The sequence below is a fragment of the Salvelinus fontinalis genome, chromosome 18, assembly GCF_029448725.1.
Source record: "Salvelinus fontinalis isolate EN_2023a chromosome 18, ASM2944872v1, whole genome shotgun sequence".
Taxonomy (NCBI): Eukaryota; Metazoa; Chordata; class Actinopteri; order Salmoniformes; family Salmonidae; genus Salvelinus; species Salvelinus fontinalis.
Window position 1 is genome coordinate 1,510,690 of NC_074682.1, and position 14,503 is coordinate 1,525,192.

General features: G+C 41.8%; 1 protein-coding gene across 1 annotated transcript in view; it reads left to right on the top strand.

Moving 5' to 3' along the window:
• Positions 1-8,542: 8,542 nt before the first annotated feature.
• The window catches only part of LOC129814793 (ubiquinol-cytochrome-c reductase complex assembly factor 1), a 32,314-nt gene continuing 26,353 nt past the window's right edge, over positions 8,543-14,503 (top strand). Inside the window, exons 1-3 of the mRNA XM_055867823.1 lie at positions 8,543-8,756; positions 9,713-9,820; positions 12,297-12,407. Of these exons, the coding sequence (XP_055723798.1) occupies positions 8,682-8,756; positions 9,713-9,820; positions 12,297-12,407 (294 nt within the window). The 5' untranslated portion in view covers positions 8,543-8,681. The remainder of the gene's footprint in view (positions 8,757-9,712; positions 9,821-12,296; positions 12,408-14,503) is intronic.

Here is a 14,503-nt window from a genome sequence, read left to right on the forward strand (position 1 = left end):
GAGGCATCACTACAGACCCTGGTTTGATTCCTAGCTGTATCACAATTGGCCCAGCGTCGTCCGGGTTAGGGTTTGGCCGATGTAGGCCGTCATTGTAAATAATAATTTGTTCTTAACTGATTTGCCTAGTTAAATAAAGGTTAAATTATGGTTTTACCTACACCTAGCAACTTGTTTAAATTATATGAGCAAAAAATATACAATTTTATTTGGAATGGCAAGCCAAACAAAATTATTATTGGATTACTCACTCATTAATAATGGCTTTGGATCAAAATAAATAAGTACCAACATTCTTTCTGATAGTCTTTAATAAATACATGTTTTGACTGTTTTGACCAGGTTCATCTGCTCATGTTGTGTGTGTTCAATTATTTGTGACGTGGCATTTAAAGCATATTGAAGATAGAAGCCGCCTCAATGTATTTGTAAAGTTTTACACAGTATCTGTTCATCAACATCTTTATGCTTCATTAATAAAATAAAGATAAAAAATACTTTAAAAATGCAGATGTTTATTTCAACTACTGTACATCTCAGCTACATTTTAGTTGCACTTTCCCCGAGCTCCACGACCACGGGTAAAACTTTGCTGAGATGTTTTCAAAAACTTGTTTTCACAAGGGCTATTAGCAGGACAATAGACATGATGTGGTTCTAAAAACATTGAATGTCTCGCCAGCTTTGATCCATGCCAGTGCCTGCAGCACGCAAAGTTTTTTGTTTGTCAGACAAATAATTTGGTCAAAACTACGGAACAGTACAAAAGAAGAGAACACACATGGTTAATGTTCTGGGGGGGAAAAAATATATATAATTATACACTAACATTCAAAAGTTTGGGCTCACTTAGAAATGGCTTTGTTATCCATGAAAACATACATGAAATTAGTTACAAAATGAATAGGAAATATAGTCAAGACGTTGACAAGGTTATAAATAATGATTTTTAATTTAAATAATAATTGTCTCCTTCAGACTTTGATTTCGTCAAAGAATCCTCCATTTGCAGCAATTACAGCCTTGAGGACCTGTGGTATTCTAGTTGTCAATTTGTTGAGGTTTCCTGAAGAGATTTTACCCCATGCTTCCTGAAGCACCTCCCACAAGTTGGATTGGCTTAATGGGCACTTCTTACGTACCATACGGTCAAGCTACTCCCACAACAGCTCAATAGGGTTGAGAGCCGGTGACTGTGCTGGCCACTCCATTATAGACAGAATACCAGCTGATCGCTTCTTCCCTAAATAGTTGTATACGTCAGGACTACCGGGCATGATGACTCCTTGCTGTCCCCAGTCCGCCTGGCCTTGCTGCTATTCCAGTTTCAACTGTTCTGCCTGCGGCTATGGGACCCTGACCTGTTCACCAGACCTGCTGTTTTCAACTCTCTAGAGACAGCAGGAGCGGTAGAGATACTCTGAATGATCGGCTATGAAAAGCCAACTGTGATTTACTCCTGAGGTGCTGACCTGTTGCACCCTCGACAACCACTGTGATTATTATTATTTGACCCTGCTGGTAATCTATGAACATTTGAACATCTTGGCCATGTTCTGTTATAATCTCCACCAGGGACAGCCAGAAGAGGACTGGCCACCCCTCATAGCCATGGTTCCTCTCTAGGTTTCTTCCTAGGTCCTGGCCTTTTTAGGGAGTTTTTCCTAGCCACCATGCCTCTACACCTGCATTGCTTGTTGTTTGGGGTTTTAAGCTGGGTTTCTGTACAGCACTTTGAGATGTCAGTGGATGTAAGAAGGGCTTTATAAATACATTTGATTTGATTTCTGCTATCAAGAATGATGTGAACAAAGATTACCAGAAAGATTTTCAGGCTGAACTGATGGGGAATCCTTTTTGACGACAGCTGAGAAATGATGTGATACCATATATTTTTTCCTTCACAACAAAATGGAAGATTCTCGATTAGAGGTAACCTAAAGTTAGCTGGCTTGCTAGCCTAGCTGGACTAGGTATGTTAATGTTACAATCATGTATTAAACTCTGAAAGCCATCAGTTAAATCCTATTGCTAGCTAGCTATGTTTTGGATACACACTTTTGGATATAAACTGCCTTCATTTTGCTGGACCCCGGGAAGAGTAGCTGCTGCTTTGGCAGCAGCTAATGGGGATCCATAATACATACAGATGCAAAGAATCTATTTTGCCTATGCCATGGTAGTCACTGCTAGACTGGTTGCTACATTTAGCAGAGTAAACATGTTTGTTCATTCTATCTTTGACTAAAGTTAGTTAGTCCAGCAGCATACCACCCTTCATCACACTGCTGGCTAGCCTCTGAAGCTAAGCAGGGTTGGTCCTGAATGGGAGATCAGATGCTGCTGGAAGTTGTGTTGGAGGACCAGTAGGAGGCACTCTTTACTCTGGTCTAAAATATAGATATATATATTCCCTAGGGCAGTGATTGTGAACATTACCCTCTGTAGGGTGCTGTCTTTTGGATGGGATGTTAAATGGGTATCCTGACTCTCTGTGGTCACTAAAGATCCCATGGCACTTATCGTAAGAGTAGGGGTGTTAACCTTGGTGTCCCGGCTAAATTCCCAATCTGGCCCTCATACCATCATGGCCACATAATCATCCCCAGCTTCCAATTGGCTCATTCATCCCCTGTAACTATTGGTAGCCATCTACTCCACCCTTGTCTGGAAAACACTCCGTTACATAAATTAGAATTTTTGAGCTAGTTGTGTGTTGGTATGAATGTGTATAAATCGTCTGTAGTTGGTTCTCAGTTGGCTAGAAATCTTGCTGCCAATTTAGTGACATTGGCTAGATAACAGCAAGCTGACAATATTGACATGTCTATGTTAGGTGTGCTAAGATAGCCAGTCTAATAGAGATCAATACACTAAGTGGGATGGTTAAATTGTGTATTTTGCTGTACTGTAGGTGGTACAGAATCTGATTCCACCAGCATGTGCTTCTAACCCCTAGCTCTGCACAAAGGGAAGGTAAGTTGGCAAAAATACAAACTGATTGCTAAGATAGCTCAATTTACAGTAAGCATAGCATAAACATGAATTGGGTCGTGTTTGTATGGTTTTGTATTATGGGATTGCAGGTAGCCTAACATGCTGACCAGACCGGACACGTCGCGTGCGCGAGCGTCGCAAAATAAATGTAGAAATCCATGTTATTCAATTATTGCACCCACTGCTCGCGTGCGTCAACAAGCATCTGCGTTACCATGGGCTAAAATAGAAGTCATTCCTATTTCTGATTCAGATCGCGCTGAAAGTCCTGCCTCTCCCATCTCATCGTTGGTTTATAGAAGCAGGTACCCACATGCCATCTCCTCATTGGTTATGCCCACGTGGGTGATTGAAAGACGAACTGTTTTGCCGGTTGTCGTGGTAATACTATGAAAGTTTAGATGCGATCACCATATAAGTTCAACGATGAAAAAGCCTGGAAGGAGGAGAGATGACTAGAAACGATTCGGTTGGCCGTTTTATGTGTGGATTAATTTGTCGGAGTAGAGGACCTTGTGCAATTCAGGTAAAATAACAACTCAATGTTTATATCCCAGGACAAATTAGCTAGCAACAGCAAGCTAGCTAAATAGGACAAATTAGCTAGCAAGTGCAAGCTAACTAGCTAAATTGCCAGACATGTTTAATGCTTTTCGACCTGTCCCCAAATTAATATCATTGGTTCAGAGTTTGTTTTGATATTTTAACCTGCGTGTCGTGATTGCGTTTGGTGTAAGGGGACAAAATACATTTGCGCACGATGGCGCACGCACGCAGCCGGTTTGGGTTCCGTGTAAGGAGTGAGACCACAGACTACCTTCCAGACCATGTAATCAATTTAGTCTACCTGTCACACCTGCTCCTGCAACGCCCTCTACTGCTCATCCTGTGTCTCCTTGACCTGCCGCCACTCCCCCAGTACTCTCTCCCTCTCCCTCTTCCTCTCTCAACGTGTGTGACTGTGTGGGCGGAGACAGGTGTGCTGGAGTCAGAGCAGATCCCCACCAGCTGAAACCTGTTCCATAATCAAGACCTCTACAAATACTCAGCCCTGTCACTTCCACACTGCCGGAAAGTAATCTCTGTTTATTCTGCCCGCTCTGACTCTGGTCCCTGTCTCACGACTCGTCCTCATGCTACTCTGTCCTGGATTCCCCACACTATTACCTCCTTGGATTCCCCTCCGGACCTGCGTACCCCGTCTCAAACCCTCTCGCCTCAGCACCTGGTTTCCAGCAACTCACCCGAGTTTCCCCTGACCTGCACTCCATCTCCCCCCTGGGGTTCAATAAATACCTTGGTTACTTCATCCCAGTCTCCTCGTCTGAATCTGCTCTTGGGTTCCCCTGTTCCACTCCGTGTAACACTACCCCTTTTCTCTTTTATAATTTTCTCTTTGTAAAACAGGTTATCTAGAGTCCTTCCAGCAGTGGCATTTTGGGCACACAAGCACGTGGGAGTGAATACACATTGCAGATATGGAGCAAAACGAAATTGTACGACAGAAACCAGCAAGGGACACTGAAAGGTATAAAATCAAGACTACAGCAATAAGTCTGTCAATTTGATTACTGTAAAATTGCATTGTATCTGGTCAAACTATTTTTTCCCCAAATGTTTACTAAGAGTTGGTAAACGGCTGATTGGTTGGCTATTTGAGCCAGTAAAGAGGGCTTTAATATTCGGTAGTAGAATTACTTTTGCTTCCCACCAGGCCTGAGGGCACAAACTTTGTTATAGGCTTAAATTGAAGATGGGGCGCATGGGATAGCCAATATTGTCTGCTATTATCCTTAGTAATTTTCCATCCAAGCTGTCAGACCCCGGGTGGCTTGTCATTGATGATAGACAACAATACTTTTTCACCTCTTCCACACTCACTTCACGGAATTCAAAATGACAATGCTTGTCTTTCATAATATGGTCAGATATACTTTGATGTGTAGTGTCAGAGTTTGTTGCTGTCATGCATACATTTGCTAATCTTGCCAATTAAAAACATATTTAAGTAATATCTGCTTATTAGATATCTGGGATATGCTGTTTCTCCTCATTACACACCACGGAACAACAAATATTCTTTCCATCAAAAACATAGGAATCACTACAAACATATTGTATGTCCGCTTATACACTATATTAGGCCCAGTCTTTGGAACTTTGGTTTTCATAGATATGGCTACTATATTGTGATCACTACATCTGATGGCTTTGATACTGTTTTAAAGCAAATTTCTGCACCATTAGTAAAGATGTAATCAATACATGTTGATTTCATTCCTGTGCTGTTTGTAACTACCCTGGTAGATTGACTGATAACCTGATCCAGGTTGCAGGCACTGGTTACAGTTTGAAGCTTTTTTTTGAGTGAGCAGTCCGATGAAAGCGAGTCTATTTCAATTACTCAGAAAATATACCTTATTTTTTAAATATTTTTTTTCTACCTTCATTTAACCAAGCAAGTCAGTTAAGAACAAATTCTTATCTTCAATGACGGCCTAGGAACACTGGGTTAACTGCCTTAAAAAAAATATATACCTGTCCTTTGGTAGTGGTGTCATTTCCCCTACTGAGGGCAAATTCCTCATTAATACTGGTGTTAAGTATTTTAATTTGTTTTTAGAATATGCCACATAAAACAGCACAGAGGTCACAGACACTAAATAAATACGATACCAGGAACATCTGCAAAAATAATGGGAGAAATACTGGAAGAAAAAAGAGAAGGGAGAAGTGAAATCTATCTCTGAGCTTACAAAGCGAGAACAAAGAGGCAAGAGAAGGCAATGGAAATGCAACCAATGGAATAGAAGACAGACTTTAAAGACCACAGTTGCAATGGAGACCTACATATCAGGCAACACACCACCTCAGTCACCAGATGACTTGCAGCCAGAACATGAGGACAACATACCTGCCCCTAACTTACCTACACCTGATGCAAGTCCTGATACCACTTCCTCATCGTCTGCAACAACAATGAGAAGTCGAATACTTGCTGGAAGGAAAAAGGTTGGAAGAGGTCGCTCAAAAACATACAGAGATTTTTGCATGAAAAATGTCAAACTTGATAAAGCTTTACGGAAAGCTGAGAAATACAAAAAAGGTCAACTGATGAAGAAAATGGAGAGACAAGATCTGTCACGCCTGCTCCCGCTTCCCTTCCCTGGCACTCGAAGGCGCCAGGCTCCCCAGCATTATGCACTCCTGCTACCATCATTATGCACACATGCTTCCCCCCGTCACGCGCATTAGTGATTATTGGACTCACCTGGACTCAATAACCTCTGTCATTACCTCCTCAATATCTGTCTGGTTCTCCGTTCTGTTCCCTGTTTAAGTATTAATTGTAGTCTGTCGTTGTTTACCCGTGTGCTGACGCTGTTTCTGTTTTGTTACCCGTCTGTTCCTGAACAAATGTTGACTCCCCGTACCTGCTTCTCATCTCCAGCGTCGGTCATTACAAGATTCCCCAAAGACAAAACAGCAAATGAAGGGTACTCTGAAGAACTTGAGAAGTATTTTATTGTATCAAAATGCCATCAATGCTGAAAAGCTTTTTAAAAATGTGCAGTGCCAAGGACAAACAAGTGGCTTCAAAATTGTTCAGAGGCAACATCCTGAGAAAGTATTGCCTGGTCAAAGCCGCAAACAGAGAATTTGGATTTTCAGCAAAAGTAATTAGGGCAAATCAATACAGGCCAACAAGTCTTCAATACTCCAGGAAAAAGCAGTGTAACAGAATTAGCATAGCCACAGAAGAGAATATCACTAGATGATATGAACGTGATGACAACAATAGAGGGCAAAAGGATACACTAATGAGAAAAAAAATAAAAAAGCAGAAGCGCATCTTGAATGGCACAATTCAGAACCTTTTATCAGAAGTTTAGGAGGGAATATTCAGAGATTGAAATGTCTACTATGAATTCTGCAAAACGCAGCCTTTTTTTGTTTTGTCAAGCCAGCAGTCCAGGATAGGGACACACGCTTTTGCAAATCCCACGCCAACCTCCAGATCATAGAGGACAAACTAAAATACCACAAACTTTATTGAGTCTTTGTGCTGTGAGAAAAACCAGAAGAGAGAGAGAGAGAAGAAGGAAACATGGTGAAGTTCACTGTACAGTAAAATAAAATGTGTGTGTGTGGCAAACTGCATATTCTACTGGAGTACTTCTCAGAAGGATTGAACGAGAAGTTGGGTCAACACGTGTACACCATTCGACACAAATACTCCAAACTGAGAGAATTAAAAGAAAATCTGCGGAAAGAGATCATTGTGCAAATTGCTTTGCAGAGAACTACCTGTGTAAATTCACCAGAGAAATCCTGGCAGTTCACTTTGGTGATTCTCATAAGCAGGTGACCCTCCACACCTGTGTTGGATATACCACAAAGGATACAGTTTCACTTTGCTCACTGAGCTCTTCTATGCAGACGACCCCTCTACTACAGTATCTGTGCCCATCTCTCAAAAACACTGGCCTACTTCCTTGAGCTCTGCCCATCGGTTACTTTTGGAATCTTACTTTGTCTTATGTCAATTACATGTTTACAAATGGTTGTTCAAAATGTTTGCAATTGTAACGCTCGTCTTCCTCCTCTTCTGAGGAGGAGTAGTAGGAAGGATCGGAGGACCAATGCGTAGCGTGGTAAGTTTCCATACTTTAATAAAGCAAATAGAAACATTGAACAAAACCAACAAAGTCCCGTATGGTAACAATACAGGAACAATCACCCACAAAGACAAAACAGGCTACCTAAATATGGCTCCCAATCAGAGACAACAACTAACACCTGCCTCTGATTGAGAACCATATCAGGCCAAACACATAGAAACAGACAAACTAGACATACAACATAGAATGCCCACTCATATCACACCCTGACCAAACAAAACATAGAAACATACAACGCAAACTATGGGCGTGACAGCAATAAAATATTTTTTTCATATTTTTTAACATAGATGTCATTTCCACCACACCTGGTCATTTCCACCACACTGATATTTTTGAGGTAAATTAGTATATAATTTACATTTAGATAAGGACATTATATGGTTGTTATTATGATCTCACAAAAAAGTTGGGTGGAAATATCTTATTTTTCATGATAAATGTTTTCAGTCGTCATGAAGGCAAGTTTCTACATTCAGGCGTTGTGTTGTTAATATAAGGAAAACCTTAAAAATCACTTAAAATAATATTCAATACACGTTCATGTACACATGTATAAGAAATGTGTTATAAATTAATTGTACGATGATGTTTAATGCCTTGACAGAAATGACATTTGTCTATGGGTGTCTGAGAAAAATTTACTAAAATATATACATACCTGAATCGTACGATCACAGCTATTATCAGATATTGCTTCTAGACAAATCAAAGACAATTATAATATTTGTAAAATTGTGTTTCAATACATTTTATTTATGAAAGCCTGCAACCCCAAAGTGCCCGAAGTTGCAGTTACCCATGTAGGCCGTGAAGGGCCTCACACGCCAGTACATTAGGTGGCAGTGTATGCACCTAAAAGTTGGATGCGATCCACCAACCAAATCCCAAAGAAGAAGGAGGGCCAGTGTTACAAAACGTGAAGATTTAATTGAAAAACAATCTGGTTCCAGCTTCTTGGTTTCAATACGTAGGTTAAATATTGTAACTTTTGGCGGAGTCATGTATCGGCGACCATTGCAGGCCGCTGTGAGGAACATAATAAATACGTCGGCATCCAGAGTCACCTTCGGCAAGGTAATGTAAGGCTTGCTCACATGAAGGCTATAGCTAGCTAGCTTAGCTAACTGTCAAGTCGCAACATTTTCTGTATTGGTTGCCAAATAAAATAACTCCAGTGCCAACCAAATTGCGCTCACTTGTCAGATTGGAACATGAATAATAGATTGTAGGCTTACTCTATTGAATGTTCCAAAAACATAAGAAAAACTAGAGCTAACGTTAGCCAATGTCAGCTAGCATTACCTCCAACCCAGGTGAACTTGGGTGTCATTAACATATTTCAATATTCTTCCTAAATTGTACTCTTATCTCCTTGCCTTTCTGTGTAAAACTTCTAGAGATGTACTTGATTACACAATATGCCGTGGTAGGCTGCTTCATCTTTTTTTGCTGCAGTTGAGAACAGTCCGCAGTAAGTTAACTAACTCGTATACACTTCACAAAACCCAGGGGCCAAGTCAGGTTTCTAAGATCACAACGACAGCAATACAAAATGTTATTGGTATACAGGTAGCTTAGCTCTTTCGAGACAACCAGAAGTAGTCTATAGTAGTGAATATTCTCTCTCTCTGTTCTAACTTACCACAAATTCACATCGTAGCCTATCTGCATGAATCCGTCCTGTCAGTTTAATGTTAGTTAGCAGTCACAGCAGTAGTAGTTAACGTTAAATGCTAGATACAAGTAGACCTAACTGTCACCAGTGCATGCAGCAGCCTCCCCTGAAGCCCCCCTAAAATGGGTCTAGCGACGTCCCTGCAGGTAGCTATGATAGTTCAGCAAAACTTAAAAGCTTTATGAGAACTTTTAGCCTACCATGGACACATGCACATATTATTTTCTTTGTAAAATGTATATAATTGAATGGTACATCCACTCCCAAATATGTTGGTAAGTAGGCCTAACTCTCATCTCAGTACCTTTTTTATTGGATTTTACCTAATGCCATGTTTATTCTGTCATTCTTTTAGGCATTAGAGCAAGAGGCCTGTCTTGGAAGAGCTTTAATTGCTTGCCGGTTGTTCGCCGCAACCTCTTCGTCCCAGACACAATGCCGGACTCTTCACAGCACTTCACAGGTATGTGCTAACCACCATGACTCGCATCAAGGTTGGAACTACAGCAAATGTGCCTTCACTGATCGTATTTTCAGTCTAGCCAAAGCCTAAGTTAGCCCAATATTGAACTAAAGGAGACTAATGGAGCCTAATGTTCTGTTTAAAAGAAGAATTGGCTCTGGGAGGCAAAACGGCCAAATACTCCATTAAAAACGTGAATCGATTCTCAATTGCGTTACTGTTCTAGAAACATAAATCCCTCTACTTGCGTATCACAATCAATTATTTCGCAAAATACACACTACCTGTACACTGTTTTAACCAGGGATTGGAACTGGTTCAGGGAACCGAACTAATGAATACATTTTTGAAAGAACAGAAACAGAACTAGGAACAAAAATGATCCACACTATACTAAAACGGATGTTATTTTAAAAGCATCAGTTCCGGTTAATGTTATTTTACGTTCCAGGCATTTTTGTTCTAGTCCCACAAAAAGACGCAATAATGTTCCACGCAAAGCCCTCTCTGCCACTCACTTATTCTAGTGTCTGGCTGCAAGCTGAGATCTTTGCCAGTGTGTGTACGTGTTTAGTCTACCTGCCCCTCCTCCCTCCGAAGCATAGGCTACTGTACTGACATTACAAGTGTGATTCAGAAGAGAGATTTTTTTTTATTAGCTAGAGAAGAATGGATTAACTTTTTCAATGCTTAACTCAGCAAAAAATTAAACGTCCCTTTTTCAGGACCCTGTCTTTCAAAGATAATTCGTAGAAATCCATAAACCCTGTTTCCCATGCTTGTTCAATGAACCATAAACAAATAATGAACATGCACCTGTGGAACGGTCATTAAAACACTAACAGCTTGCAGACGGTAGGCATTAAGGTCACAGTTTTGAAAACTTAGGACACTAAAGAGGCTTTTCTACTGACTCTGAAAAACACCAAAAGAAAGATGCCCAGGGTCCCTGCTCATCTGCGTGAACGTGCCTTAGACATGCTGCAAGAAGGGATGAAGACTGCAGATGTGGCCAGGGAAATAAATTGCAATGTCCTTATTGTGAGATGCCTAAGACAGCGCTACAGGGAGACAGGATGGACAGCTGATCATCCTCACAGTGGCAGACCACGTGTAACATCTGCACAGGATCGGTACATCCGAACATCACACCTGCAAGACAGGTACAGGATGGCAACAACTGCCCGAGTTACACCAGGAATGCACAATCCCTCCATCAGTGCTCAGACTGTCCGCAATAGGCTGAGAGAGGATGGACTGAGGGCTTGTAGGCCTGTTGTCTGGTGAGGACCTGCCTTACATCACTGGCAACAATGTCGCCTATGGGCACTAACCCACTGTCGCTGGACCAGACAGGACTGGCAAAAAGTGCTCTTCACTGACGAGTCGTGGTTTTGTCTCTCACCAGGGGTGATGGTTGGATTTGCGTGTATTGTCGAGGGAATGAGCGTTACACCAAGGCCTGTACTCTGGAGTGGGATCGATTTGGAGGTGGAGGGTTTGTCATGGTCTGGGGAGGTGTGTCACAGCATCATCGGACTGAGCTTGTTCTCTTTGCAGGCAATCTCAACGCTGTGCGTTACAGGGAAGGCATACTCCCTCATGTGATACCCTTCCTGCAGGCTCATCCTGACATGACTCTCCAGCACGACAATGCCACCAGCCATACTACTCGTCTGTCCGTGATTTCCTGAAAGACAGGAATGTCAGTGTTCTGCCAGCGACGAGCCCGGATCTCAATCCCATTGAGCACGTCTGGGACCTGTTGGATTGGAGGGTGAGGGCTAGGGTCACCCCCCCCCCCCCCCCACCCCCCAGAAATGTCTGGGAACTTGCAGGTGGAAGAGTGGGGTAACATCTCACAGTAAGAACTGGCAAATCTGGTGCAGTCCATGAGGAGATGCGCTAGAGTACTTAGTATCTGGTGTGGCCACCAGCTGCATTGACTGTTACTTTTTATTTTAACCGTCCCCCTTTTGTTCAGGGACACATCATTCCATTTCTGTTAGTCACATGTCTGTGGAACTTGTTCAGTTTGTTTCAGTTGTTGAATCTTATGTTCATACAAATATTTACATATGTTAAGTTTGCTGAAAATAAGCACAGTTGTCAGTGAGGACTTTCTTTTTTTGTTGAGTTTATTAGCAGGTTGGAAAAAGTAGCCTATCACTGGTTAGCTGTTAATGCTTAGCCTACATGCTAAAATAAGCCATTATTGTTGCATGTTTGACATTTTAAATGCGTTTTCTGAGAGATTTAATCAGATGCATTTTGAATTTACAGGTTGCAGGTCCCTTACTGTATCACATCAAGACGGGCAGGTGCCGGATCAGTTCTTTTGAAATTGCGGACAGTTGTGGTTTTGATGTGCGCTCATCCGCACATCTCTAGTCAGTGTCTGTAGTAGGCTTACTGGGCTACCTTTCAAGCTGATATCATGCGTCAAGGCTCTTCCCTCTTGTCCCTCCATTCCCAGCTCTTTAATGTGAAAGAAACCCCACAGATGGCCATGGAAGAGGAGGTGGGGGCCTTCACCAAGCTCATCGAGGCCATGGGCTTCACAGGACCTCTCAAATACAACAAATGGGTAAGTGCCTCTAGCGTTCACCAAACCACTCAAATGTCCATCCACTGCAGTTCTTCATACAGCGTTACTTTAGGTCTCTCGCAAGTAACCTCTCTGATTTATCAGCTCACACTTGAATCTATACGTAGGATGTCATGTTCAATAATGCATCGAGGTTCACTTGTGAAGGATAGCATTTCAACCAACATGTACACACGAGATGCATCCAAAAGTGTGTCGCCGAAATGGGAGTTTTTCCAACTCGCTCGTTGTTTTAGACCTATCGTTAATTTGGTTCTGATTTTTTAAAACGGTAATGTGTAACAAATGCCTGTCACATTGAACGCACATATTCCCATCTCTAAAGACAGGACTGGCACTTAAATGTCCATCCTGGTTACAGGGGGATATGAGGCCTATGAATCCCAACAGGGGAGCATTAACCCTGTGGTGAACCAGGAATCTTCCCTGTGGACTAGCCCAAGTACCTCCTATGGGTTAGGGGTGACAATGCATTCTAAAACCACCCTCTCTTGGGTTGGGCCCAGACCTGGGTTCAAATAGCCTACCATTTGAAATCGTTATAAATACTTTAGCTGTGCTTGATTGAGCTTCCCTGTTGCTATGGAACCGATAGAAACCGGCGAGACCGGCCATCAGGGGCTAAAGCAAACACTCAAAGTATGTGAAAGGTTAAAAAAAAAAAAGAAGAAGCTAGGTCTGGTTCCTAATGTTGGTAACTCTGGGCTGGGCCCTAGACTTTAAATGGGTCCTTGAGATGTTTTTCTGGCCATGTTACAAAGACAGAAAAGCTGTAAGGTATAGCCTTAGCAATATGGTAATAGCCCCACCTTGCCCTCTGAAGTTTTGTCATATTACACCCATCTTATCCAGTCAGATTTGTACAAGTGTGTAGGGAGTATCGGAGGATGGTGTTTTAAAGTGGTAATCAACAGTTGAAACCAGAAGAAAGCGCCCTCCCCTCCCCTGTTCGGGGTGAAGCGCTGAGGGATGGGGCTGGAGAAATGTAAATTCATAGAACTATGGATACAGACTGACCTGCCATGATATGAACATTTTATATTTTTAACCAGGGGCTGGAACCCAAGTTTATTTTTCAATCGTTTGGTTCTGAACAGAAACACTTATTTTTTTGTGTTCCACTGTTCCGACCAGCAAAATAAAGTTCTGAACCCTAGGAGGAGCTTCATCTATGGACGAACTTTGACTGTCCTTTGAGCTAGCTAGCTAGCTAGCTAGCTAGCTAGCTAGCTAATAAGCTTATTTGTTCAGAGCGCCACCAGAATTAAAAACACATCTTACCTTTTTTGTAGTTAATAAATCCAACGTGAAATGTGATAACTAGGCCTATAGTATCGTTGACTAGCGTTGAAAAAGTTAAACCATTCCTCTCTAGCTAATAAAAAATCAAGTTAAAAATCAAGTTTAACGTCAGTATAGTGGCTTGGGAGGGGCAGGTAGCCTAAATACGCACACACGCTGGCAAAGATTTCCAGCTTGCAGGCCGACACTGAAATAAGTTTCTGATTGACAGTGTAAGGCCTTTGCGTAGACACATTGTTGCGTTTTTTTTGTGGGTCTAGATAAAAAATAAATGCCTGGAACGTAAAAGAACGTCAGTAACCGGTACTCATGCTTTTAAAATAACGCTTCTGTTCCAGAACAGTATGGCTCTTCGGTTCCAACCCACGGTTTTAACAATGTTTTGAGGCTATCTAGTGTTTATTGCCTTTGTTTACAAACATTGGAGAGGCATTTATAACTTATATTCTTCAAGAATCAATGGGTATATAGTATTAATTTATAAGTCCGAAAATGATGTAGCAACTGCAGATTGCACCTTTTTTAAATCAGAGCTGTCATTTACCTCGTCTGCACTAACGCTCAATTTGCACATGGCCTTTGTCACAACTGCTACAGGGTCTTAGAACAGCACAAGGTAGCTTCATTTAGATCAGCTTGAAAAGCCTTCCTCTGAACCGTGTCTTACGGTTTAAATTGGTTTGGTGTCAAAAGCCTTAGGGAATGCAAAGGCATACCAACTCCAAACCATAGCCACTGCTGTGCTGTGAGTGGGTAGCAGCAGAGTTCCTAAA